The following is a 26,505-nucleotide window of genomic DNA, read 5'->3' on the forward strand; positions in this document are numbered from 1 at the left end:
CTGGCTGGGTTGCCTGAGTGAACCTTTTCTGTCCGGACAGCCACTCGCCTGTGGCTGTCTCAATCGCTGGCAGAATCCGTCAGTGGGCGTTTCTTGAACTTCTTCCAGCAAAGAAGCTCTTTGACGCCTAGTCTCCTCCTACTCTCCCTGCGCGAAAGCCTTCTGCGCAGGGAGGGTGTGGGCAGCGGAGGACCCCTACTCTCCCCGCTGGTTCCTGGCAAGGAGTCATGGGACCGCCTCGCCGCTTCCCCCATCTGCCCCCCTTCTCCACTGGTGCTACGCTGATTCCCTTCCCCAGAAGATGGGCTGCTTCTCCCCATCCCGGGACGCTCTCCGGAATCCCTCTGGAGCCCCCTCTCTCCCTCTGGCTCCGATGGCAGTTCCCTGACATCCACCTCCTCCCCAGGATAGGAAACAGGTACCTATGGATTCCAAGTGAAGCAACATCAAACATCTCACTACTTAGAAATGAGGCCAGTTGTGTATGTGAAAAAAGGGATAATTCCTTTTCACATTTTAGAGACCTGACTCCACGAACAAGGAAGTCTCCTGATTCATATTATTTTATTCATCATTTCAATTAAAGCACATCTTTTCTGCTCTTCAGCCACCAAACGTCACCCAGAGGATCTTAAATTCCATTTGAAAAACTGTAGCATTCCCTAACAACAGTTTCTGAATTGTCCAAATGGAATAATATTGAATAAAACCCTTGAGCCTGGGAAATTGCCTGAGTTTCATGGAGGTGGGAAAATTCATTGCCTCCTTTTGACTCCTGACCAGATTGATTGGCATCCTTGCATTTTACTAAAAGCAACGCAGAATCAAAGGTAGGAGAGTGTTTCACTAAGGAAGACCCAGAGAACAAGGAAATGGGAGAGGTTTGGGTGGAATCTTTTAGTGGACCCCCCAGCTCCCACCAGCCCAGCCAGCAAGACCAATGGTCAGGGCAGGATAGACCTGCAACATGAGGACAGCCTTGGCTCCCCAGCCCTGAGAAAGGGGCTCTTTCCTTGATAAATAGGAACCACTAGAGGGACTGGAGGACCGTGAAACTGTGAAGTACATACTCTTCAAGGCTGGCGAAGGGTGTCTGAGAAAAGTTGTATGGAGTTTCTGTATGAAAGCGTTTTGGAGATATGATCCCACTGATGAGAAAGTATCCAGGCCGGTAGTAATTGCAAGCTTCCATTTCATCCCTGACCAGATTCAAGGGGCATTTCGCCTTGTGGTTCCCGCAGACTCCAAAGGGCATCATGAGCAGCAGAAGCAGCAACAGAAGCAGCAGGGATCTCATTCTGCCTCTGCCTCCTCCTCCTCTTACCTACCAAGGAGGCAAAGCAGAAAAACCCAAAGACTCTTTCAAGGCCAGACTGCTTGGGCTTTCCCAATCTGGGTGGTTTTCAACTCTACCTTCGGAACTAGGAAGCACAAGGCAGGCACACCCCTCTTTTGCCAGCTCTGCATCTTGACTCACGTCTGTCTCCAACACAGGAAATATTCTCTGCACCAACTTTTTCTTTCCCAGACACAGCGCAATTAATATTGCCATGTTGCTTTCCAAGGCTCATGCAATCTCCCGAAATATCTCCTGAGCTTTCAGAAGATGAGATGACTATAATTTTGATTATTCCAAGTGGAATAAGTTTCATCACAAAAACTTTCTGGAGTCTTGAATGGCTCAGGCGGCAGGTGCAGAGCTGGAGAAAAACATGCTTGATTCTAGCCGATCCCTTCTGATGAAGCTGGTGGAATATGATGAAATGTCTTAACTCAGAGGACAAAATGATGGATTGTTTTTTGTTTTGTTTTTTACGATCTTTATTTGCACATTAAAAAATACAAAAATCAAACATACTGTTCTGTAATGAAAGAAACACTTTACACAAAAAGGAAATAGAAAATAGAAATGAAGGGTGAAAAGGAGAGAAAGAATATCAAGAAATAGAAAAAATAGAAAGTTAAATGAAGAATCTTATCAAAGACATACAGTTTTTTAAGAAATACAAACCATCAGCAACATTACTATAAACACGTATTTCCATCAAGAAGTCCTTTTATCTTCACCTTATCAATTTCTCCTCGCTACTCTTACTTTTCTTATTTATGTCTAATCTCTGGTTTTATTCCCTGATTTGTTAATGACTTCCTTCTACCTCTATATGGTTCCTAATTCCTCATTTCTTAAAATTTTTGTGTCTGTTCTTATTCTACAAAAGACCATTCTCTTAACTCTGTGGAATTTAGTCTATGCTCCACCAAGAGTAATCATGGGAAATATATTTCATCTTTTAAAAAACATCCCATTCTTTTTCCTGAATGATTTCTTATTCTCTTAGTTTTGCTAATTCCAGATATTCACATAGCTTTAAATGCCATTCTTCTTTTTTCGGTACATTACTCTTCTAATATTTTGCTACAAGAATCCAAGCAGCCATAGTAGCATAAAGAAAAAACTCTCTTATTAGCCTATGGGATGTTTGTTGTGAAAATACCCAATAAAATAATTCTGTTTTTTAAGGAAATGTGTATTTTAACATTTTCTTGAATTCATCATATATCGTGTCACAAAATACTTTAATTTTTGGACACATCCACCACATGTGGAAAAGGTTTCCATTTTCATGCTGGCACCTCCAACATTTACTGCTTTTTGTTATTAATCTTTGCTAATTTTGATGGAATCAAATACCACCTGTATACCATCTTCATAAAATTTTCTTTAATCAGGTAGCATGCTGTGAATTTCATATCGTTTTTCCAATTTCTCTAATTCTGTAGGGTAGCCGAAATCCTGGGCCCATTTACCATCACATCTTTAACTTGTTCGTCTTTTAAATTCCAATCCAATAATAACCTGTACATTTTAGAGAGGTTTTCTTTTTACTATTTAGTAGAGGTTCACTTTCGAAATCTGATAATATAGTGTTAATTCCATTCCTATTTTTATCTGCCTTAAAATTTTTGTTTAGTTTGAAAGATAAAGTGCGAGACTGGCTTCATTACCATCAGATAATGGAGGCTTTTAAACTGGATAGGAAAACTGGCTTCCAGATGGAAAAATCAAAACTGGAAATAGAATTGTTAGATCCTAAAACTAAGAATTTGTCAAGGATGTATAACTTGCTGTTGAAATGGAATACCCAAGATGAAACGGTGAAGTCTGCTATGATTAAATGGGCACAAGATGTTGGTCATAACATTATGTTTGCTGACTGGGAACAGTTGTGGACCACAGGTATGAAATTTACGGCATGTAATGCCTTAAGAGAGAATATAATGAAAATTATATACAGGTGGTACATAACCCCAGTCAAGCTTGCAAAAAATTATCATTTGCCCGATAATAAATGTTGGAAATGTAAAGAGACTGAAGGCACATTCTTTCACCTTTGGTGGACGTGCCCAAAGATTAAGGCTTTCTGGGAGATGATATTGTAATTATCAGATCATCAGCAAAGGCCTTCTCTTTATATACTCTTTCCCCCAATTTTATTCCTTCTATTTTTGGATCATCCCTTATTGCTTTTAGATGTATTTCTAGGACTGTGATAAATAACAGTGGCGATAATGGGCAACCTTGTCTTGTGCCCTTTGAGATGTTAAATAATTCTGATACTTTGTTATTTATAATCAACCTTGCATTTTGTGTTTTATATATTGCTTGAATTCCACAACTCATTTTTCCTCCTAGATTCATTTTCCTCCTAGATTCATTTTCTCCATAGTTTTTTGCACAAATTTCCAAGATACACTATCAAAGGCCTTTTTGGCATCCACTAGCATCAGAACTGCCTTTTTATCCAGCCTCATCATTAGGTATTCCAAAATGTCTATTAATAGCCTTGTGTTATTCTGTATTTGTCTCCCTGGTAGAAAACCAGTTTGATCTCATACCAATATCTTCTTTAATCTATTAGCCATAATAGATTAAAGCCATAAAACTCTTGCACATAATTTGTAATCCGAATCTAGCAAAGAAATTGGTCTATAATTTTTGGTTTTGGTCAAATCAGATCCTTGTTTTGGTAATAAAGTTATGAGGGCCTCCTGCCAGGATTCTGGAACTTTCCCTTCTGCTAAGATCTTATTCATAATGCTTTCTAATACGGGTAAAATTATTTCTTCTAATTTCTTCTAATACATTAATGAAATTCCATCTGGACCAGGTGCTTTTCCCATTTTGGATATATTGTTTTATATATTGCTTGAATTCCACAACTCATTTTTCCTCCTAGATTCATTTTCCTCCTAGATTCATTTTCTCCATAGTTTTTTGCACAAATTTCCAAGATACACTATCAAAGGCCTTTTTGGCATCCACTAGCATCAGAACTGCCTTTTTATCCAGCCTCATCTTTAGGTATTCCAAAATGTCTATTAATAGCCTTGTGTTATTCTGTATTTGTCTCCCTGGTAGAAAACCAGTTTGATCTCATACCAATATCTTCTTTAATCTATTAGCCATAATAGATTAAAGCCATAAAACTCTTGCACATAATTTGTAATCCGAATCTAGCAAAGAAATTGGTCTATAATTTTTGGTTTTGGTCAAATCAGATCCTTGTTTTGGTAATAAAGTTATGAGGGCCTCCTGCCAGGATTCTGGAACTTTCCCTTCTGCTAAGATCTTATTCATTTTTTTTTTTAAATAATTTTTATTCATTTTTCAAACACATAATAAGAACAAACAAAACACAAGACAAAAACATACAAAACATTTAAACATATATAATTTCATAATCTTATTTTCCTGTAACTTCTTTCAATCGACTTCCCCATACCTCCCTTTCGCTGCATCCTTATTTTAAAAAGAATTTTATAGCAACCCTTTGGTCAAATTACCCATTTAAATCCCTTCATTACATTCCCATAAATTTGTTGATTACAGCTGTAATTCTCTGCTTCTTACCCCTTGACATCTTAACACTCATCAATTTTACAACAGTTTTTAAGATATATTTTAAATTTCTTCCAGTCTTCTTCCACTGCCTCTTTCCCCTGGTCACGAATTCTGCCGGTCATCTCTGCCAGTCCCATGAAGTCAATCACCTTTGTCTGCCATTCTTCAAGAGTAGGTAGTTCTTGCATCTTCCAATACTTTGCCAGAATAATTCTTGCTGCAGTGGTAGCATACATAAAGAAAATCCTATCCTTCTTTGGCACCAATTGGCCAACCATGCCCAGGAGAAAAGCCTCTGGTTTCTTAGTAAATGTCCATTTAAGGACTTTCTTAATTTCATTATAGATCATTTCCCAGAATGCTTTCACCCTCGGGCAGGTCCACCATAGGTGATAAAAGGTACCTTCATTCTCATTACATTTCCAGCATTTATTATTGGGCAAATGGTAAATTTTTGCAAGCTTGACTGGGGTCATGTACCACCTGTAAATCATTTTCATTATATTTTCTTTTAAGGCATTACATGCCGTGAACTTAACACCAGTGGTCCATAACTGTTCCCAGTCAGCAAACATAATGTCATGACCGATATCCTGTGCCCATTTAATCATGGCTGATTTCACCGTTTCCTCCTGTGTATTCCACTTAAGCAGCAAATTATACATTCTTGACAGATTCTTAGTATTGGGTTCTAACAGTTCCGTTTCTAACTTTGACCTCTCCTTCTGGAATCCTATTTTCCTGTCCTCTTTAAATGTCTCATTTATCTGGTAGTAATGCAACCAATCTCGAACTTTGGACTTTAGTTTTTCATAACTCTGAAGCTTGACCCTTTCACCTTCATATTCTAAGATTTCACAATATTTTGGCCATTTGGAATCCATATTAAGTTTTTTCACTCCCTTGGCTTCCATTGGTGACAACCACCTGGGAGTTTTAGTTTCCAGTAGGTCTTTGTATCTGCTCCAAACATTATATAATGCTTTTCTAACAATATGATTTTTAAAACCTTTGTACACCACTGCCTTGTTATACCATAAGTATGCATGCCAACCAAAACAATTATCATATCCTTCCAAATCTAAGATGTCTGTGTTCTCAAGAAGTAGCCAGTCTTTCAGCCAGCAAAAAGCTGCTGCTTCGTAATATAATCTTAAGTCCGGCAGAGCAAACCCCCCTCTATCTTTTGCATCAGTTAAAATCTTAAACTTTATTCTGGGCTTTTTGCCCTGCCAGACAAATTTTGATATATCTTTCTGCCACCTCTTGAAACAATCCATCTTGTCCAGAATTTGTAAGGTCTGAAACAAAAATAACATTCTAGGCAATACATTCATCTTGATAGTAGCAATTCGACCTAACAAGGACAGTTTCAACCTTGACCATGTTTCTAAATCTTTCTTTACTTCTGACCAACATTTTTCATAATTGTCTTTAAATAAATTCACATTCTTAGATGTTAAGTTTACCCCCAGGTATTTCACTTTCTTTGTTATCTCCAAACCTGTTTCACTCTGAAACCTCTCTCTTTCTTCCATTGTTAAGTTTTTTTCCAAAACCTTTGTTTTCTGTTTATTCAGTTTAAATCCTGCTACTTGACCAAATATTTCAATTAGTTCTAACACTCTTTTAGTACTGGTATCTGGCTGTTGCAGAGTCAAAACTAGGTCATCTGCAAATGCTCTTAATTTATAGTATCTAGCTCCGACCTGAATTCCTTTAACCAACTGATCCCTTCTAATCATATTTAACAAAACCTCCAGGACTGATATAAAGAGTAGAGGGGATATTGGGCAACCCTGTCGTGTACCTTTTTCTATAGATATTTCTTCCGTTACCACATTATTTACAATTAACTTTGCTTTTTGTTCTGAATATATTGCACCTATACCGTTTTCAAAACCTTGGCCTACCCCCATCCCTTGGAGATTCTTTTTCATAAAACTCCAGCAAATGTTGTCAAAAGCTTTCTCCGCATCCACGAAAATTAAAACAGCCTTTCTATTAATGTCAACTTCTAACAGCTCCAAAATATCAATAATGTTCCTCACATTAGCTGACATATGTCTCCCTGGGAGAAAGCCAGTTTGGTCCTTATGAATCTCCCCTAGTAACACTCTCTTCAATCTTTTTGCTAAAATGTCTGCAAAAATTTTGTAATCCACATTGAGTAAAGATATAGGGCGGTAGTTTTTAACCTGGTTTTTTTCAGTCTCTGTTTTCGGTATAAGCGAGATGAAAGCCTCTTTCCACGATTCAGGTGCCTTTTTCCCCTCCATAATTTCATTGCAAACTTCCTTTAATGGTTGTATTAACCAATCCTTCAGCATTTTGTAGTAACTGGCAGTCAAGCCATCTGGTCCTGGTGATTTTCCCAGTTGCATATTCTGGATGGCACCCTCTATCTCTTGTTCTGTTATTTTCTCATTCAGGATCCTTTTATTTTGTTCTGAAATTTTTGGTAATCCGTAATTTCTAAGGAATTCTTCAATTTCTTGTTCATTTACTGGCCCTTGTGTATATAATTTCCTAAAAAAACTTTGAAAACAATTACTTATCTCATTGGGTTTGTAGATAGTCTTTCCCTCCATCTCTAAACTCGTCACTGTATTCAGTTTCTGCCTCTTTTTTAGTTGCCATGACAAAAGTTTCCCACATTTATCTGCAGATTCAAATGTTTTTTGTCTCATTTGCTTTATTTTCCATTCTACTTCTTGATTCATCAGTTCCATATATTGCATCTGATAATACTTTATCTCTCTCAAGATCTCTTGGGACTTTGGTTTGGACCTCAATTTCTTTTCTCCTTCTTTCATTTTTTCTAAAAAATTTTCTTTCCTCTCATTTTGTCTTTTCCTCTTTATAGAGTTCTGTTGAATTAGGAAACCTCGCATCACGGCTTTGCTAGCATCCCAGATTATTCTTTTCTCCACATCTGTTCTCAGATTTATCTCAAAGTAATCTTTCAATGTTTTTTGGGCCTTTTTGTAAATCTCTTCATCTTTAAATAGGGTGTCATTCATTCTCCATCTAAAGGATCCAGTTGTTGTTAGTTTCATCTCCATCTTGACAGCGTTGTGGTCGGAGCAGGTTTTTGGGCAGATTTCTATTTTTTTGGTTCTTGGCGCCAGGCTACTAGTAATCCAGATTTGGTCAATCCTTGTCCGTGTCATTTTTGCTTCAGAAAAGAAGGTTCCCTCTCTTTCAAGAGGATTCCTTATTCTCCAAATGTCAATCAAGTCCATAGTTTCAGTCATTTCAAAAAAAGTCTTTGGTAGTCTCCCCTCCTTTGAGATCACTTGTCTCTGTGCTTTATCCATGTTCGTGGAGACGACTCCATTCATATCTCCCATCAATACGATTTTATAATCCAGAAAGTCCATTAAAGTCTCATGCAACTTCTTAAAAAATTCAGCCTTCCCTTCATTTGGTGCATAAACTCCAACTATCAAAATTTTTTCCCCCTTGAATTTGTATTTCAATTGCCAGGTATCTTCCTTGTTCGTCTTTAAATATCATTTTTGGAGCCAGTTTTTCTTTTGCATAGATCACCACTCCTCTTTTCTTCACTTTGTCTGATGAGATAAATTCCTGTCCCAATCTCTTATTTATCAATAATTTCCTGTGTGTCCTGGCAATATGGGTTTCTTGCAAACATATTAAATCTAACTGCTCTCTCCTCAAAACATGAAAAACTTGACGTCTTTTTCGGGAAAGGTTCAAACCGTTACAGTTCCAACTAAGAAGTTGCAGAGACATTTTGTTACTAAGTACCTGTTCCTCCAACTGCTCCAAGTTTCTGTTCTTCTTCTGATGGTGGTAACAAAAGTCCAAATGACAAATTAGCAATATCAGTTGGTTCTTCCTCGTCTACAGTTCCTTTCTGCAAGTCTTCCCGGTGTCTCCCCAAAAATTGTTCTTTATCTTGGGTTGTTCTTATTTTGATCTTCTTTCCTTTGAAGTTAAAGGACAGGCCCTGTGGAAATTCCCATCTAAAAGGGATGGCGTTTTTCTTCAGCAGGTCAACCAATTCTTTAAAGAGGGTTCTCACCTCCAAAATATATTTAGGAATATCTTTGAAAATCTGTACCTGAGAATTCTGGATCACCAAGGCTTTTTGATAGTGTAGATTCAATATTTTATCTCTCTGTTCCTTGGATCCCAATGTGATTAAGCAATCCCTTGGTTTCTTTGTCTGCCTCCTGCCTAGCCGAAAGGCTGTTGTTATTTCAATCTCTACTCCTTCTCCTTCTCCCCATTCCTCATGCCAAAATTCTGCAAAGTTGTTTTTAAGGAATCCCACAAGGTTGTCGCCCTCACTTTCAGGAACCAGTCTAAGTTTTAAATTCTTCTCCTTTCTCTGTAATTCCCATAAAGAGAGGGTTGCAGCATGTTCATTTACCTTTTTTTCAATCGGCTCAAATCTTCCCCTTGTTTCCTCTGCAGTATTTTTTGCACTCTCAGCAATCCTTCGTGTTTCAGAACTTTCTTGAATTAATTTATTTATAGAATCTGTATTAGATGACACGCTTGCCGTGTTCAAGTCCAATCTTGCTGTCAATTCTGTCAATTTTTTAGAATTTTCTGTGGACTGCTTTGTCAGTTCTATGGATTGCTTTGTCAGAGCTTCCAAAGATTGATTTATTTTAACCAGTGCCTGAGTCATAGATTCCATAGAAGCTGTTACTGTCTTTTCCTGTGCAGCTGGTGTTATGTCTGGTATTGAGCTCCTTTTCTTTTGTGCTTGTGCTTGCGCTTGTTTTGATTTATGTCTAGTTACTATCTCATCCACAGGGCCACTCATGGCCTCAAGGTCATTCTCACAGAGTAGACTTGCAAGTGGAAAATCCCACTGTTTCTTTTTTTTTAATGTAAAAGTTTCTCTTTAAACCCTCTAGAGGGAGCTTTCAATGTCCAAAAGGAGATGGGTAACAAAGAAGCAAGGGAAACATAGAGCAATGAGCCAAAAGTTCAAGAGTCGATCCTGTAAATCCACAAATGTTTCAATTTGACCAGCAGTTCAACAGATTTGTTAAAGTCCAACAACTTAGTTTCCAACAAAACTTTACTTTGTATCCAATTTAAACTGACAGTTCTCCTTTCCCGGTGCCTTGCTCAGGCAGCCCGATCTGGGGGAGTTTGGCAGTGAAAGGTCTTTTTTCTGCGATTATTTCTGCGCAGGAACAATGTCCAATTTTATCTTCCCCCCTTCTCCTGCCAATTGGGGGGAATATTTAAGTCCGATGTCAGGTTTGACAGTTTACAAAAGATTTTTCCTTCAAATACGGCTTGCTATTTTCGTTGCTTTACTAATCATGCAGTTCGGGGGGGCAGACTTCCTTGTTTAGTGCCTTCCCCGTTTTCAGCCAATTTTCAAAATTTAATGTCCCGTTAAGTCCCTCAATCTTACTCACGGGTGTTGCAGTCAATTCTTTATTTCAGGAAGGAATCGGCGCTCTCCGTTCATGGCGACGCGGCTTCACTCCACAAGCTGGGTTGCGACTCTCAGCACCGCGCTCACCCCGATGCCGCTCCGGAGCCTTTAAAAAGGCTCCTTTACAGTACCAGGGGGCGCAAAAGTTGCCCGCCGAGTCTCCTTGTTTACAGGCTTCCGCGCCTGTAATTTTAGGGGTCCCCCGCTCGCTGTAGCGGGTCGGACCCGAACTTGCGGAGCAGTCCTGCCTTGGAACTCGAGGCTAGAACCGCCATTAAACAATGGCGCCGACCGGAAGTCTTATTCATAATGCTTTCTAATACGGGTAAAATTATTTCTTCTAATTTCTTCTAATACATTAATGAAATTCCATCTGGACCAGGTGCTTTTCCCATTTTGGATTTGGCAATTCCTTCCCGTAATTCAGTAATGTCAGAGCTGCCCCTAGGTCCCAGCTCACAGAGGACCAACGCCAGGCTGTCGTTATGTACAAAAGTATTTATTGAAGTTCAGTTTCCATTTCAAAGCCGCAGCGCGCAGCTCTACGTCCTAAACCCTAGACCGGCGAAGCTCCGTCTGAATCTCCTCCCCTCTGACACCAGTTTAAGATCCTAGCCCTGCTCCACCTCTTCCTCTCCTCTCTCCTCCTCTGGGTCCTCCTGCCCGCTGGGGCATTCACCATTCTGGACTCTTCTGACGCTGAGTCGCCTGACTCCTCCCCCTGCCTCCTGCGGGCTTTAGGACCTGGTTCCCAATCCTCGTTCTCTGCTGTCCCGCGCTCCTGTACATTTGAACTTGGCTCTCGCGCCAACCCCGTGATCCTCCTCCTGACCATTACACTGCTTCTATCACTGCTTCCTTCCTCCTGGAAGCTGGCTGGGCGTGACCTCCCCTCCGTTGCCTGACTCTCCGATGTATGCGTTGTCAACCCTGACTCATCTTCTCTCCCTGGTGGTGAATACGCTGGCCCCGATACCTGGGACTCCTCCCCCCCACTACGCTCTGGTGGGGAAGCTGGTCCTGATCTCCAACTGCTGCTCTGGGAGTCCCCGCTGGCCCCTTGTTTCTGGAGTGTCCCCCTTGGGGCCCCCCTTGCCCTGGCCACCGGCGCCCCCTTCTGTGAATCTTCCGATTCGCTGGAGAGGCTCATGGAATCTCTCGGGCTACTGTCATCTTCTCCTACGCTGCCCTCGGATTGCTCCCCCTCGCTCTCCATCTCCTCCCTTCCCTGTGCTCCCGCTCTTGAGTCCCTGACAAGTAATAGTTATCGGGGCATTTAGTTGCTCATATTCTTCTTCTGTTATTGTAGGTCAAGTATTACGAGTAAGGAATTCTTCCATTTTGCCCTCATCATTTTCTTCCATTTTATATACCGTATTTTTCGCCCTATAGGACGCACTTTTTCCCCTCCAAAAATGAAGGGGAAATGTGTGTGCGTCCTATGGGGTGAATGCAGGCTTTCGCTGAAGCCTGGAGAGCGAGAGGCGTCGGTGCGCACCGACACCTCTCGCTCTCCAGGCTCCAGGAAGCTATCCACAAGCCTTGCGTGCCCGGGGGAACTCCCCCCGGGTGCGCAAGGCTTGCGGGCGGCAGCCTGCAGCGCGGAGCAAGGGGCGCCCTTTGGAGGACGCCCCGTGCTTCGCGCAGGTGTCCGCAAGCCTTGCGCGCCCGGGGGAACCCCCCCGGTGCGCAGGGCTTGCGGGCGGCAGCCTGCAGCGCGGAGCAAGGGGCGCCCTTGGGAGGATGCCCCGTGCTTCGCGCAGATGTCCGCAGCCTGCCACCCGGTGGGCGGGGTGCCCTGAAGCAGAGCGCCCCGCGCGCCGGACAAACATCCGCAGCGTGGGGAGCCCTGCAGGAGTTCCCCGCAGGGCTCCCCACCCTGCGGATAGCAGCCTGCCCAGCGCACGTAGCGCCCTGAAGCAGAGCACCCCGTGCGCCGGACAGACATTGGCCAGCCCCACAAGCTCGGGGGACAGCGAGGAGGCGCAGCGCCGCCATCCCACTGTTCCCCGACCTGGTTTTTTGGGGGGGGAATAAAGGGAATTTTCCCCCCTTTATTCCCCCCCCCAAAAAAAGTAGGTGCGTCCTATGGGACGGAGCGTCCTATGGGACACAAAATACGGTAGATCTTTATAGTAAATTACAAAACATTCTTTAATCTTTCCTGGTTCATTAATTGTGCCCCCTTTATCTGTAATTTCCCCTATTATTTTGTCCCTTTGTCCTTTTTTAAATAACCATGCTAGTAGCTTACCGGGTTTATTAGCAGATTCAAAGGATTTTTGTTCAAGCCATCCGATTTTATTTTCTACCTCTTTATGTGAGATAATCGAAGCCTTTATTTATTTGAATAAATATTGTAATATTAAAGATATGTAACCAATTGAAAGAATCAATTAGGCCTAGGATTAAATTGGGATTAAATTTATAAATAAGAAAATGCACGATAAGGAAAGTGATGTAATATGATTATGACTGTGATTTGGTTTTTAGAAATATTGATATTGGAAACTGCTACAGATAATTACTAAGAAATTCAGAGCGAAGAGACTCGAGGAAGTCAAATACTATGATTATGAAGATGGATGGTACTTAATTGTAATTAATCAAGTGGCACTATGCTGTATTGTATATTTTTATTTTTTCCCCTTTTTTCTATCTTTTTTCCGTTTTATCTTTTGTTTGTTTTTGATACTGTTATCTTTTGTTTGTTTTTGTTACTGTTAATTCTCTTGTATTATGCTTATTTACTGAAAATAATAAATATTATTGGGGGGGTGGCAACAGCTCAGGCTGTCTTCTTTTTTGCTCTAAAAAGATATGGCAACCCTACTCCACTGTCCGTTTTATGCAGTCATCAAATGTTTGAGCCCCGTGCTGAAGGAGAGATTCAATTGTTCTGATTCCCACCGTTTCCTTTTTATTGAATAGCTGTGGGCATGAGAATACGGAGAAAGTAGCAGAATATCTGAGAAAAGCCATGAAACTACATGGGCAAAAGACTTGAGTGGTACTTTCTAACCTTACTAGGCCTGTCAAGTTTTATCTCAAAGCATCTCCTCCTGTGAACAGGTGCCAATTGTATGTGTCGATTTACATATTCCTGTCCTCCCTGCATGCCAATAAAGATTGATTGATTGATTGATTGATTGATTGAATTCTTACTGGGTAAAAGGATCTGTGTATTGCTGCTATTTTACTATCTTAATAGACCCAACTTCCATCTCATTTGTTGGGCGTTATTTAGAAATTGCCTTGGTCCTGAAGCCAGCATTCCTGGGCGACCCATTTGATACTCCTGCTCTCATTTTCACTTGCGAGTATGGATTTGGCCCTCAGCTCTGGGGATTCCCCTGAGCTTAGCAGTCCAAAAAGGTGTCCTGTTTTGCCAAGACAACACACGTGATGTACAGACCCTCCAAATGCCCCTATTTTCCAGGGACCATCCCAGATTTAACTCCGCATCTGCTGTTTGAGCCACTCAAGGCTCCCAGAAGTTATCAAGGTGAGACTTCTTCCACTTCCAATTATCGAAATCATAGTGATTTCCTCTTCCAGAAGCTCAAGAGATATTTCTGGAGATTGCCTAATCACCAGGCGCAACAACAGTGTGATGTTGTTAATTGCACAGTGGCTGGAAAAGAACTTTGGTTCAGAGAATATTTCCTGTGCCAGAAACCAACAGATTTCTCCAAGATTTGGTGCAGGTGAAAGGCTGATGTGCTTAACACATTGCCCAGATTGGGAAAGCCACTGCAGCTTTCGTCTTGCATGAGTATTTCAATTACAGTGGTGCCTCGCTAGACGAAAAGAATTCGTTCCGCAATTCTTGCGAGGAGGTGGAGCCAGAATGAAACCTTTGCTGCTTCTCTGGCTATTTCGGCTGCTAAAGATGCCCCATGGACTCTGTGGGAACCGGAAGGCAAGATGCCCCTTGAATCTGATCAGGGATGAAACAGATGTACAAAATTACTACCAGCCTGGAGACCTTCTTATTAGTGGGATCATATCTCCAAAACAGGGACGCGGGTGGCGCTGTGGGTTAAACCACAGAGCCTAGGACTTGCTGATCAGAAGGTCAGCGGTTCGAATCCACGCGACGGGGTGAGCTCCCGTTCCTCGGACCCTGCTCCTGCCAACCTAGCAGTTCAAAAGCGAAAGCATGTCAAAGTGCAAGTAGATAAATAGGTACCGCTCTGGTGGGAAGGTAAACGGCGTTTCCGTGCGCTGCTCTGGTTCGCCAGAAGCGGCTTAGTCATGCTGGCTACATGACCCGGAAGCTGTACGCCGGCTCCCTCGGCCAGTAAAGCGAGATGAGCGCTGCAACCCCAGAGTCGGTCACGACTGGACCTAATGGTCAGGGGTCCCTTTACCTTTGTCTCCAAAACATTTGCACAAGCAAGTTCTATATGTCTTTACACAGACACCCTTCCCCAAGACTGAGATGTAAATAATCATCCACACATACCCTCCAACATTTCCCCAATGAAAATAGGGACGTCCGATTCCATAATCATAACTTTATTATTTATACCTCACCCACCACTCTGGGTGGCTTCCAGCAGAGATAAAAGCAGAAGAAAGCATTAAACATTAAGAAAACTTCCCTATACAGGGCTGCCTTCAGGCATCTCGGGGGTCGGATAACAGCATACCCTCCAACATTTCTCTGGTGCAAAGAGGGGCATCCTGAGCATGCCTCACAATATTGTTATGAAGATGGAAAGAGAAAGGGAGAAGCATGGTCGCTAGTTGAAGCTCAGTGGAGGAAGTTGGTACGTCAATGAAAGAAATATAGGATAAAATGATAAGAAACGAAGTGTCGGGGGTCAAGGCAAAGAGGCGTCTCTTCAGCATTCAGCAGCAATTATACAATAAAGACGACAGCGTAGAGCCCCTCAGTTATGCCCTAAATCACAAGGTTGCTCTGGTGAACAAAAGTGAGAGAACACCTGCACAACACATAAACAACTTTAAAAAGCAATGAGCAAACTATTTTTGCCCCTCTTTCCCTGTTACACATTATCATCTCATGATCTCCCCCACAGCAGCATAGATTTTCAAAATATAGTTGTACACAGCTGGTTCTGGATGTAAGAGATGCTGAAGAAACTCATCTCCAGATGCAGAACATTGCACCGAATACCCAAACCAGGACAGAGATCAATGTGTCCCCAAGATTACCACCTTCTGGGGTTATGAAGAACATTTGGGAATCATTTTAGCTTCCATTGCCCTCTTCTTGTCCTTAACAGCAGGCATCATGTTGGGAATCTTCATTAAATACAAGAAAACTCCCATAGTCAAAGCGAAGAACCGGGACTTCTCCTACATCCTCCATTGATATAAATGCTTTATGAGTCACTGATAAAGCATTTACATTAATTACCCAAGATTACATCCTACCTAAACTTTCATCACTCCATACAAGTGGAAAGCTTACTAGACTCTCAGTCTTATAGCAATTCAACCTGTAGAATTCCAATGAAAGGTGCTATATAAATTTAATAAATCAAGGTCCTGAGAAAGCTGACTTGTTTGTTTGTTTGTTTGTTTGTTTGTTTGTTTGTTTGTTTGTTTGTTGAATCTATATACTGCCCTATACGCGGAGGTCTCAGGGCGGGTCACAGAACAAAATTAATATATAAAACCAGAAGATATATAATCAAAATAAAAACAACAACCCAATAACACCCCAAAAAAGAACCACATTTTAAAAGGGCAAAGGATGTCAATCAAATCAACCCAAAATGAATGTTTTTGCCTGGTGCCTAAAGGTGTATAATGAAGGCGCCAGATGAACTTCCCTGGGGAGAGCATTCCACAGATGGGGGGGAGCGGCTGCAGAGAAGGCCCCGTTCTCATGTTTCCACCCTCCGCACCTCTCGAGGAGGAGGCACACGAAGAAGGGCCTCAGAAGATGATCTCAGGGTCTGGGTAGGATCATATGGAAAGAGGCGGTCCTTGAGGTATTGCGGTCCTGAGCCATTTATTTATTTATTTATTTTTATAAGATATTTATTAAAGTTTTCAAAATTAATACATTAAAGCAAAAAGAAAAGAAAAAACAAAAATACAGAAATACAGAAATAAAAACAATTTAAAAAACAACAACATATAAATTCCATTTACTTATTTTCTTTTAACTTACTTTCCAGACCTCCTCATACCACCCTTTCTTATATTCCAGTTCAAATTGTTTGATCAGCAAATCCTCACCATTAGGTCTTTTACTTATTTCAGAACCTTATTTTCTATCTCTTAAGCATTACAGCTGAAAACCACTTAATTACTGTCCAACATCATTCTAACATTTCTTAATTTTACAATATTTCTGCAAATAGTCTTTAAACTTCTTCCAGTCTTCTTCCGCCGACTCTTTTCCCTGGTCTCGGATTCTGCCGGTCATTTCTGCCAGTCCCATATAGTCGATCATCTTCATCTGCCATTCTTCCAGAGTGGGTAGATCTTGTGTCTTCCAATATTTTGCGATGAGTATTCTTGCTGCTGTTGTTGCATACAAAAATAAAGTCCTGTCCTTCTTTAACACCAATTGGCTGACCATGCCCAGGAGAAAGGCCTCTGGTTTCTTCAGGAAGGTATACTTAAATACCTTTTTCATTTCATTATAAATCATCTCCCAGAAAGCCTTAATCCTTGGGCACGTCCACCAAAGGTGAAGGAATGTACCTTCAGTCTCTTTACATTTCCAACATTTATTATCAGGCAAGTGATAAATTTTTGCAAGCTTGACTGGGGTCATGTACCACCTGTAAATCATTTTCATAATATTCTCTCTTAAGGCATTACATGCCGTAAATTTCAAACCGGTGGTCCATAACTGTTCCCAGTCAGCAAACATAATGTTGTGTCCAACATCCTGTGCCCATTTAATCATAACAGACTTCACCGTTTCATCCTGGGTATTCCATTTCAGCAGCAAGTTGTACATCTTTGACAAAATCTTAGTTTTGGGTTCTAACAATTCTGTTTCTAATTTAGATTTTTCCACCTGGAATCCAATTTTCTTGTCCAATTTATAAGCCTCCATTATCTGACAATAATGAAGCCAGTCTCGCACTTTGTTTTTTAATTTCTCAAAACTCTGCAATTTCAATTTGTCTCCCTCTTGTTCCAAAATTTCCCAATATTTTGGCCATTTGGACTCCATATTGAGTCTTTTAAAAGCTTTCGCTTCCATTGGTGACAACCACCTTGGAGTTTTGTTTTCCAATAAGTCTTTGTATCTTATCCAAACATTAAACAATGCTTTCCTGACAATGTGGTTTTTAAATGCTTTATGTACCACAAATATGCATGCCAGCCAAAAGCATTATTAAATCCTTCTAGGTCCAAAATGTCTGTGTTCTCAAGAAGCAGCCAGTCTTTCAGCCAGCAAAATGCTGCTGATTCTTAGTAAAGTTTAAGGTCTGGCAGGGCAAATCCCCCTCTTCCTTTAGCATCAGTTAAAATCTTAAATTTTATTCTGGGCTTCTTGCCCTGCCAGACAAATCTAGAAATATCTTTCTGCCACTTCTTGAAACAGTCCATCTTGTCCACAATCTGCAATGTTTGAAACAAAAACAACATTCTAGGCAATACATTCATCTTTATAACTTCAATTCGACCCAACAAGGAAAGCTTCAAATTTGACCATATTTCTAAATCTTTTTTCACTTCTGTCCAACATTTTTCATAATTATCTTATTTTAAGTTCACATTTTTTGCTGTCATATTAATCCCCAAATATTTCACTTTCTTAACCACAGTCAGACCAGTCTCATTCTGAAACCTTTCTTTTTCAATTGATGTTAAGTTTTTCCGGTCCTGAGCCATTTAAGGCTTTATAGGTCAAAACCAGCACTTTGAATCGGGCCCAGAAATGAATTGGTAGCCAGCGCAGTCAGACCAGGATCAGCGTATTGTGCACTAGCTGAAGTTTCCGAACAGTCTTCAGAGGCAGCCCTACGTATAACGCATTGCAGTAATCTAGCCTTGAGATTGCCAGAGCATAGACAACAGTAGTCAGGCTATCCCTGTCCAGATAGGGGTGTAGCTGGGCCACCAGCCGAAGCTGATGGAAGGCATTCAGGGCCACTGAGGCCACCTGAGCCTCGCGCAACAGCAAAGGGTCCTGGAGGACCCTATGAGCTTGCTCCTTCAGAGGAAGCGTAACCCCACCAAGAGCAGGCGACCTCCCAGCCATCTGATCTAGGGAACCTCCCACTAACAGTGCCCCAGTCTTATCTGGATTGAGCTTCAGTTGGTTGGCTCTCATCCAGTCCATTGCCGAGGCAAAACACTGGTCCAGCACTTCCACTGCATCACCTGCAGATGTGAAGGAGAAATAGAGCTGAGTGTCATCAGCATAATTCTGACAACATACTCCAAACCTCCAGATAACCCCACCCAGCGATTTCATGTAGATGTTAAACAATGTGGAGGATAGGACTGAGCCCTGCGGAACCCCACATTCAAGGTTCCCAGTGCTGAAAAGCATTCCCCAAGTAACACCGTCTGGGAATGACCATCAAAGTAGGACTGGAACCAGCACCACCATCTGGTGTGGGGCCACATGCTCCAAACCTTGCTTAGCAAAGGGAGATAAGCAAGAGTTATTTCACTAATCAAGTGGTGCATGGATTTTAGGAAATAGATTATATATTGTCAGAGCTGCCCTAGGTCCCAGCTCACAAAGGACCAACGCCAGTTCTTGTTATATACAAAAGTCTTTATTGAAGTTCAGTTTCGATTTCAAAGCCGCGGCGCGCAGCTCTACGTCTTGAACTCTAGACCGCTGAAGCTCCGTCTGAATCTCCTCCCCCCAGGCACCAGTTTAAGACTCTAGCCCTGCTCCACCTCTTCCTCTGCTCTTTCCTCCTCTGGGTCCGCCTGTCCGCTGGGGTCTTGTCCTTTCTGGACTCTTCTGACGCTGACTCCCCTGAGTCTTCCCCCTGCCTCCGGCGGGCTTTAGGACCTGGTTCCCAATCCGGGCCTTCTGCTGTCCCGCGCGCCTGTACATTTGAACTTGGTGCCCGCGCCCAGCCAGCAACCTTCCTCCTGACCGTTACACTGCTCCTGTCACTGCTTCCCCCTTCGGGGGGGCTAGCTGGGCCTGACCTCACTTCCGTTCCCTCACTCTCCAACAGAGGCGTGGTCAGCCCTGACTCATCTTCTCTCCCCCCTGGAGGAGACACTGGCCCTGATACATGGGACTCTTCCCCCCCACTAGGCTCTGGTGGGGGAGCTGGCCCTGATCTCTCGCTGCTGCTTTGGGAGTCCCCGCTGGCCCCTTGCTTCTGGTGCGTCCCCCCTGGGACCCCCCTTGCCCTGGCCATCGGCGCCCCCTTCTGGGAATCTTCTGATTCGCTGGAGAGGCTCATGGAATCTCTCGGGACACTGTCATATTCCCCTACGCTGCCCTCCGATTCTTCCCCTTCGCTCTCCATTTCCTCTTTCCCCTGTGCCTCTGCTCCTGAGCCCCTGACATATATATATATATACACACATACATACATACATACATACATGCACTGTATTGATAAAGAATAACAAAGCTGCAAGAATGCTAGCCTGGCTTCTGCACACACAATTTGTTTATGAGTAGAGAAGCTTCTGCTCAAAGTTGAGGAGCAAGAAGCTCTCCTTCCGCAGAACATGTCGAAGGGGAAGGGAGAGCCTAAGGCTCAGAGCAAACCTTCTCCCCTCATCCAACCCCAGAGAGCCTCCCTCTGTTGGAGAAGCCTTTCAAAGATGGGGTGGAAATTCACTTGAAGTGGCTTCAAAACCACCAACATGCTACTTCCCTTCAGGGGCAGAACCAGAAGGGATTGGCAGGAATCAAATCCACCCAAAGTGGCCAACTAGAAGAAGAAGAAGAGTTTGGATTTCATATCCTGCTTTATCACTACCCTAAGGAGTCTCAAAGGGGCTCACAATCTCCTTTTCCTTCCTTCCCCACCACAAACACTCTGTGAGGTGAGTGAGGCTGAGAGACTTCAGAGAAGGGTGACTGGCCCAAGGTCACCCAGCAGCTGCAGGTGGAGGAGTGGGGAAGCGAACCCGGTTCACCAGATTACGAGTCCACCACTCTTAACCACTACACCACACTGGCTCTCTAAAGCATCCCTAACAGATAGCCATCCAAACTCTGCTTAAAAACCTCCAAGGAAGGAGAGTCCATGGTCAGATCCAGCTCCTTCTTTGATCCTTGTGAGCAAAGTTCAGGCCAAACTTCCAGTTCCCCAAAACACCTTCTGACTTTTCTCTGTCATGTTTTTCTCCAGCTCTGCACCTGCTGCTTAAGCCATTCAAGACTCCAGAAAGTCAGTGTGATGAAACTTATTCCACTTGGAATAATCAAAATTATAGTCATCTCATTTTCTAAGTGCTCAGGAGATATTTCTGGAGGTTACATCAGCCTCAGAAAGTAGCATGACAATCTTAATTGCGCTGTGTCTGGGAAAGAAAAAGTTGGTGCAGAGAATATTTCCTGTGTTGGAGACAGACTGAGTGAAGATGCAGAGCTGGTGACAGAGGGGTGTGCCTGCCTTGTGCTCCTAGCTCTGAAGGTAGAGTTGAAAACCACCCAGATTGGGAAACCCCACCCAGTCTGGCCTTGAAAGAGTCTTTCGGTTCTTCTGCTTTGCCTCCTTGGCAGGTAAGAGGAGGAGGAGGAGGCAGAGCCAGAATGAGATCCCTGCTCCTTCTGTTGCTGCTTCTGCTGCTCATGATGCCCTTTGGAGTCTGCGGGAACCACAAGGCGAAATGCCCCTTGAATCTGGTCAGGGATGAAACGGATCCTCGCAATTACTACCGGCCTGGACACTTTCTCATCACTGGGATCATATCTCCAAAACACTTTTATAAGGAAACTCCATACAACTTTTCTCAGACACCCTTCGCCAGGAGTGAAGTGTATGTACTTCACAGTTTCGCGGTCCTCCAGTCCTTGTAATGGTTCCCATTTATCAAGGAAAGAGCCCCTTTCTCAGGGCTGGGGAGCCAAGGGCTGGTGTTGCAGGACTACCCTGCCCTAACCATTGGTCTTGCTGGCTGGGGCGGATGGGAGCTGGGGAGTCCAGTAAAAGTTTCCACACAAACCTCTCCTATTTCAATGTTCCCTTGGTCTTCCTTAGTGAAACACTCTCCTACCTTTGATTCTGTGTTGCTTCTAGTAGAATGCAAGGATGCCAATCAATCTGGTCAGGAGTCAAAAGGATCCACTGAATTTCCCCACCTGCAGGATGGCATGAAAGTCAGGCAATTTCCAAGGCTATTTCATTCAATATTCTTACATTTGGAAAATTCAGAAACTGTTCTTAAGGAATGCTACAGTTTTACAAATGGAATTTTAAGATCCTCTCGGTGATGTTTGGTGGCTGAAGAGCAGAAAAGATGTGCTTTAATGGAAATGATCAATAAAATAATATGAATCAGGAGCCTTCCTTTTCGTGGAGTCAGGTCTCTAAAATGTGAAAAGGAATTATTCCTTTTTTCACACACAAACAACTGGCCTCATTTCTAAGTAGTGAGATGTTTGATATTTCTTCACTTGGAATCCATAGGTACCTGTTTCCTATCCCAACCTATCACAGTTCTATTAACACGATGGAACAGGAGGCCTACAGCTCAACATGGGGAAATCTGTCTGAGCTACATTAAAGGTTTCCTCCTCCAATCCCATCACGTTTCCCTTTCTGTCACTGTTTTTTAAAAAAATCAGAAGCGTTTTAAGAAACTCTTGAAAATGGTTGTATTTCTATGGGTGAAGAGCAGGAATGATACGCTTCAAATAAAATGATTATATGTAATAATACGGATCAGGGTGTGTCCTCATTGGTGGAGTCACTGATCCAAACATGGGCAAAATTATAGGTTTTACCACACACTCAAACCTGAAAGCCACCAGGCCTCATTTCTAAGTAAAATTGTACTGAGGTATTTGGTGCTTCCCCTCCTTCAATCAAATGGTCTCTTATCTACCTATAGTCTAGCCCATTGGAAGAAGCCAAAGACCAATGCAGGAAAAGCAGCCATTGCAGCAACTTCCCAGTATATCACACACTTTGAGGGGCGCCTTCATTTCTTACTCATAGAACCACTATATAATAGAATCATAGATTGCAGAGATGGAAGGGACCCGGAGGAATCTCACCTGAAGCATCCATGACACATGGTCACCTTCGGAGGGAGTGCGTTCCACTGTTGAACAGCTCTGTGCTGTTTGCATCAAAGCTCCGGTCATGGAGCAGAGATTTCCAAATTTTCGTTCTATGCAGGAAACAGGAAAAGGTTTGATATTAATGTAAAAGGATAAATAAATACTAATCTTTTTGGATCATATAATGTCCCCACCCCCATTAATATGAATACCAGTTTCACTCTTTTTAAAGGATTCATTTATTGCAGAGACACACCTAGGATCTTCTGGTACATGTTGTCTTTCCCGTTCACCATCCAGGAGATCAACCAGGATCTCAGGCTCTTACTCAACATCACCCTGGGCTACAGCCTCAATGAGAACCATTTTGATGCAAGGATGACTTCGGACGCCATGCTAGAGCTGCTTGCAGGCAGTGGATGCAATATTCCCAATTATCACTGTGGAGAACAGAATCACCTGCTGGCTGTTCTTGAAAGAAGCAACACTTTCATCTCAAGAGTGATTTCAGCCTTGTCAGGCATCTACAAAATCCCACAGGTAAGTAGTGAGACAGCATGGAGGGAAAGAGAATTTCAACTGCGTAAAATTCTGCTTTCTCTTTGGATAGGTTAAGCAGGGATATTTTTAAAAATGGGGAAATCCTGAGCTATGGATCCAACATCCCTTATTCAAAACTGAGCCTTCACCAACTTGACACCCCCAGATGTTTCAGACTAAAACTCCCATCAGCCTCAGCCAGCAGAGATTTAGATACCAGTCATTTCATATGATTAAATACCCGTTATGCTGAAAGTAAAATAAATTGGTGATCTTTTGCTTTCCTTGCTAGATCAGTTATGGCTTCACTGCCCAGGTTCTCGAAGGTAAAACCCTGTTCCCTTTTGTCTACCGGATGACTCCCAAAGAGGAAAGTCAGTACCAGGGGATTGTTGAATTGCTCCTGCATTTTGGATGGACGTGGATTGGCCTCTTCGCTCCAGACAATGACAATGGAGAAAGATTTGTGAGCGCTGTGAAACCTCTGATGCTCAGCAAAGGGATCTGCATTGCTTTCTCAAAAAGAGTGCCAGAAAATGAGCTAAATCAATTTATGAGGCCTGGGGAACCTTTTTTCCTATGGAGACAAGTTGGGGTATTTTTTTACTATGCAACCAATGTAATGGGCATTACTCTACTCCTGGCAATAAACATGGTATATGAGAAGGAAATAGGGGCTTCAACAACGCCGTGAATTTCATACCGGTGGTCCACAACCTTTCCCATTCAGCAAACATAATGTTATGTCCAATATCTTGCGCCCACTTAATCATAGCTGATTTAACCGTTTCATCCTGCGTGTTCCATTTCAGCAGCAAGTTATACATTTTTGACAAATTCTTAGTTTTGGATTCTAACAGCTCTGTTTCCAATTTGGATTTCTCCACCTGGAAGCCAATTTTCCTGTCCATCTTATAGACCTCCAATATTTGATAATAGTGAAGCCGATCTCGCACTTTATCTTTTAATTTCTTGAAACTCTGCAGTTTCAGTTTATTACCCTCCTGTCAGAGGGGAAAAAATAACTTTGTTTCTGTTGCTTCTGCTGGTTATATTTGTTACAATGTGTGGAGAATAAGGAAAGACTGATACAATAAATTGACTATTAGACTTGAGCTGAAAAACGTTAAGAAACTAAAATCCCCCTAGAGGGGTTTTTGGACATTACAAGGATGGCTGGAGGAGGGAAAATTCAGACTGAACTGGATAGAACATTTGTTCTCTTGGGAAAGTTACAATGTGAATCAATGTTTTGGCTACAAGTGTCACAACTCTGGTCTCAGCAGTAAACTATTCTGTTGAAGTTGATAAGGACTTGAAGCAGGAAGCTCATACAACTGAACAATTGAAATTTGAGTGTTATAAGAATATGGAAAAGGAGATATGTGCTGTTCCTGAAAAGAAGGAAGGAGGAGTTGTAATTTCCCAGATGCTGAATGAGAGTTGCAATTTGTGGCCTGACATGAAGGAGGATAACAATTTGATGTGGAAAGCCTGGCCTGAATTGGTGAGCCTAAAATTGAGAGATCCCCCTATGTGGAGATCTGAAGACCGAAGGATTACAAATTTGATCAAGGTGGAAGTTGGAGCTTTGGGGACATTTGGACTTGAAAGGAGAATGTTGGAATACCCCATAGGCTCTTTTTTAAAGGAAGGAGGGCTGGCTGGAAAAAATATGGATCCCTTTGGGCCGAAGCTTCTCCGAAATCTGGGGTTCAACAGTAAGGACTACCAAAAAGGCCGGCAGAGAGGAACTGAAAGAGACTTAAAAGCCTCGGACGTGAGATCTCCAAGCTAGACAAGATACTGAATTGATAAACATTTGTTGGGGACAGAAACCGGGAAAGGGGTGGGTGGAGTCTGGGAATCCAAAGGGTATATAACTATGATTTGATTTGTTGTTATTTTGCCTTGCTACTTGTTTGGAACTGGGGAAAGCCGTGGAAGGGAAATTTTGGTCGACTTTAGGAAAAATGTTTAAGAATGAGCAACGATGTTTAAGTGTTGATGTCTAAATCTGGATAATAAGGATTGCTGAATTAATAATTTAAATTGGAATACAAGAAGGGGAGGCATGAGGAGGTCTGAGAAATAAGTTATATGAAAATAAGAAACTGGAACTATATGTGTTTTTTAACTGCTTTTTTAAAAAAAGTTGGATTTTTGTATTTTTGTTATTCTTTGTTTAATTGTTGTTTTTGTGTGTGTTTTTTTCTTTCCTGAAAATGCCAATAAATATTCATTTAAAAAAAAAAAAGAGAAGTGCACAGTTGTTGGTGAAGTATGATAATTTTTTTTTTAAAAAAACCCTATTGTAATATAAGGCTAACGTTAAGAAATGGCACATAAACTAGAAATAACTAGGGAAATACATCAGCAACAAGAGGAAACCTTGCATGCCTCAAGAACAGAGTGAGGGAAACCAATATTTGGAAAAGTCATATTAAATTTATCTAAATGAGTGGTTGAGAGATTATCAGAATCCTGAAATTTGGGGAAATCACATTTCAGAATACATTGCCATTTTCTTTGAAGGTTTATCAAGCAGGGAATCAGGTAAATGGAGAAGAGGAAAGAGAGTTCTGTGATGCAAACCTCAGTTGTCCTGAACGAATTATGAAGAACATGATATTCTGGCCACCCCAATGGTCAGTGGGGGGTTGAAAGGACCCTGATGAGGGGTCAAAGGCTGCAGTCCAGAGATCCGTTTAAACTCACTCTATGTGTGAATTGCATACCCACAAAAACTCCTAACTGTTCCTCTTTCTTGCACCTTCTTGTCTTTGTGATTAGGCCGTGCCTTGTTCCAGGTGTACAGAAAGATGTTGACCTGGATATGCCAAGCTGGTTCTAGAAGGAAAGCCCATTTGCTGCTATGCTTGTGCTCGGTGTGCGGAAGGGACCTTCTCCGCCCAGGAAGGTGGGTGACTCCAAGGGGGAAGGAATTCCTGGAGAGAGTAAACACAGGGCAGAAATCCAGTCTCACCCACTTTTTGTGAGATTTCTGCAGACATTGGGGAATGTGGATTCTTCCTCGACTTCCATAGGATTAATCAACTTTATTACATCCAGGAAGGGAGTTGAAAGGAATGATCATAAGGAAGAAATCTCTGGGGTTGAAAGTGGGCAGCTGTGACAGGAATGCCCATAAAGCATTCTTTTTTATTTTTTATCCCAAAAAGGAAATCATTTTGACAGTTATAAAAAATGCACAGGTGATGCAAATCAGCCAATTTTTAATAGAAAAAGCACAATAAAAAATAAAAAATACTTCATATGAAAATTATTACAATATAATCAATAGACTGTTTTGATCTCACTACTATGAACATTGCATGGAAGCAACAGAAAACTCCATTTCAAATGTCAAGTTAAAGAGCTGTTTCTTCAGGACTAGGCAGGATCCAAACAATGCAGTTAACAGAAGTGGAGTGCTCATTGCTACTCAGTTTATCCTAGATCACA

The 26,505-nt window shown here is 42.1% G+C and overlaps 2 protein-coding genes and 1 long non-coding RNA gene across 3 annotated transcripts in view; 1 reads left to right on the forward strand and 2 right to left on the reverse strand.

The window, feature by feature from the left end:
- The window catches only part of LOC309333119, a 60,137-nt gene that overhangs the window by 23,637 nt on the left and 9,995 nt on the right, over positions 1-26,505 (reverse strand). The gene's annotated exons all lie outside the window — the stretch shown is intronic.
- The window catches only part of LOC309332907 (vomeronasal type-2 receptor 26-like), a 46,640-nt gene that overhangs the window by 5,895 nt on the left and 14,240 nt on the right, over positions 1-26,505 (reverse strand). The window contains exon 3 of the mRNA XM_081846249.1: positions 22,495-22,610. Within this exon, the coding sequence (XP_081702375.1) occupies positions 22,495-22,514 (20 nt within the window). The 5' untranslated portion in view covers positions 22,515-22,610. The remainder of the gene's footprint in view (positions 1-22,494; positions 22,611-26,505) is intronic.
- The window catches only part of LOC309333074 (vomeronasal type-2 receptor 26-like), a 55,215-nt gene that overhangs the window by 4,257 nt on the left and 24,453 nt on the right, over positions 1-26,505 (forward strand). The window lies entirely within an intron of this gene.

The sequence above is a fragment of the Podarcis erhardii genome (genome assembly GCF_964252035.2).
Source record: "Podarcis erhardii genome assembly, chromosome: 18".
Classification (NCBI taxonomy): domain Eukaryota; kingdom Metazoa; phylum Chordata; class Lepidosauria; order Squamata; family Lacertidae; genus Podarcis; species Podarcis erhardii.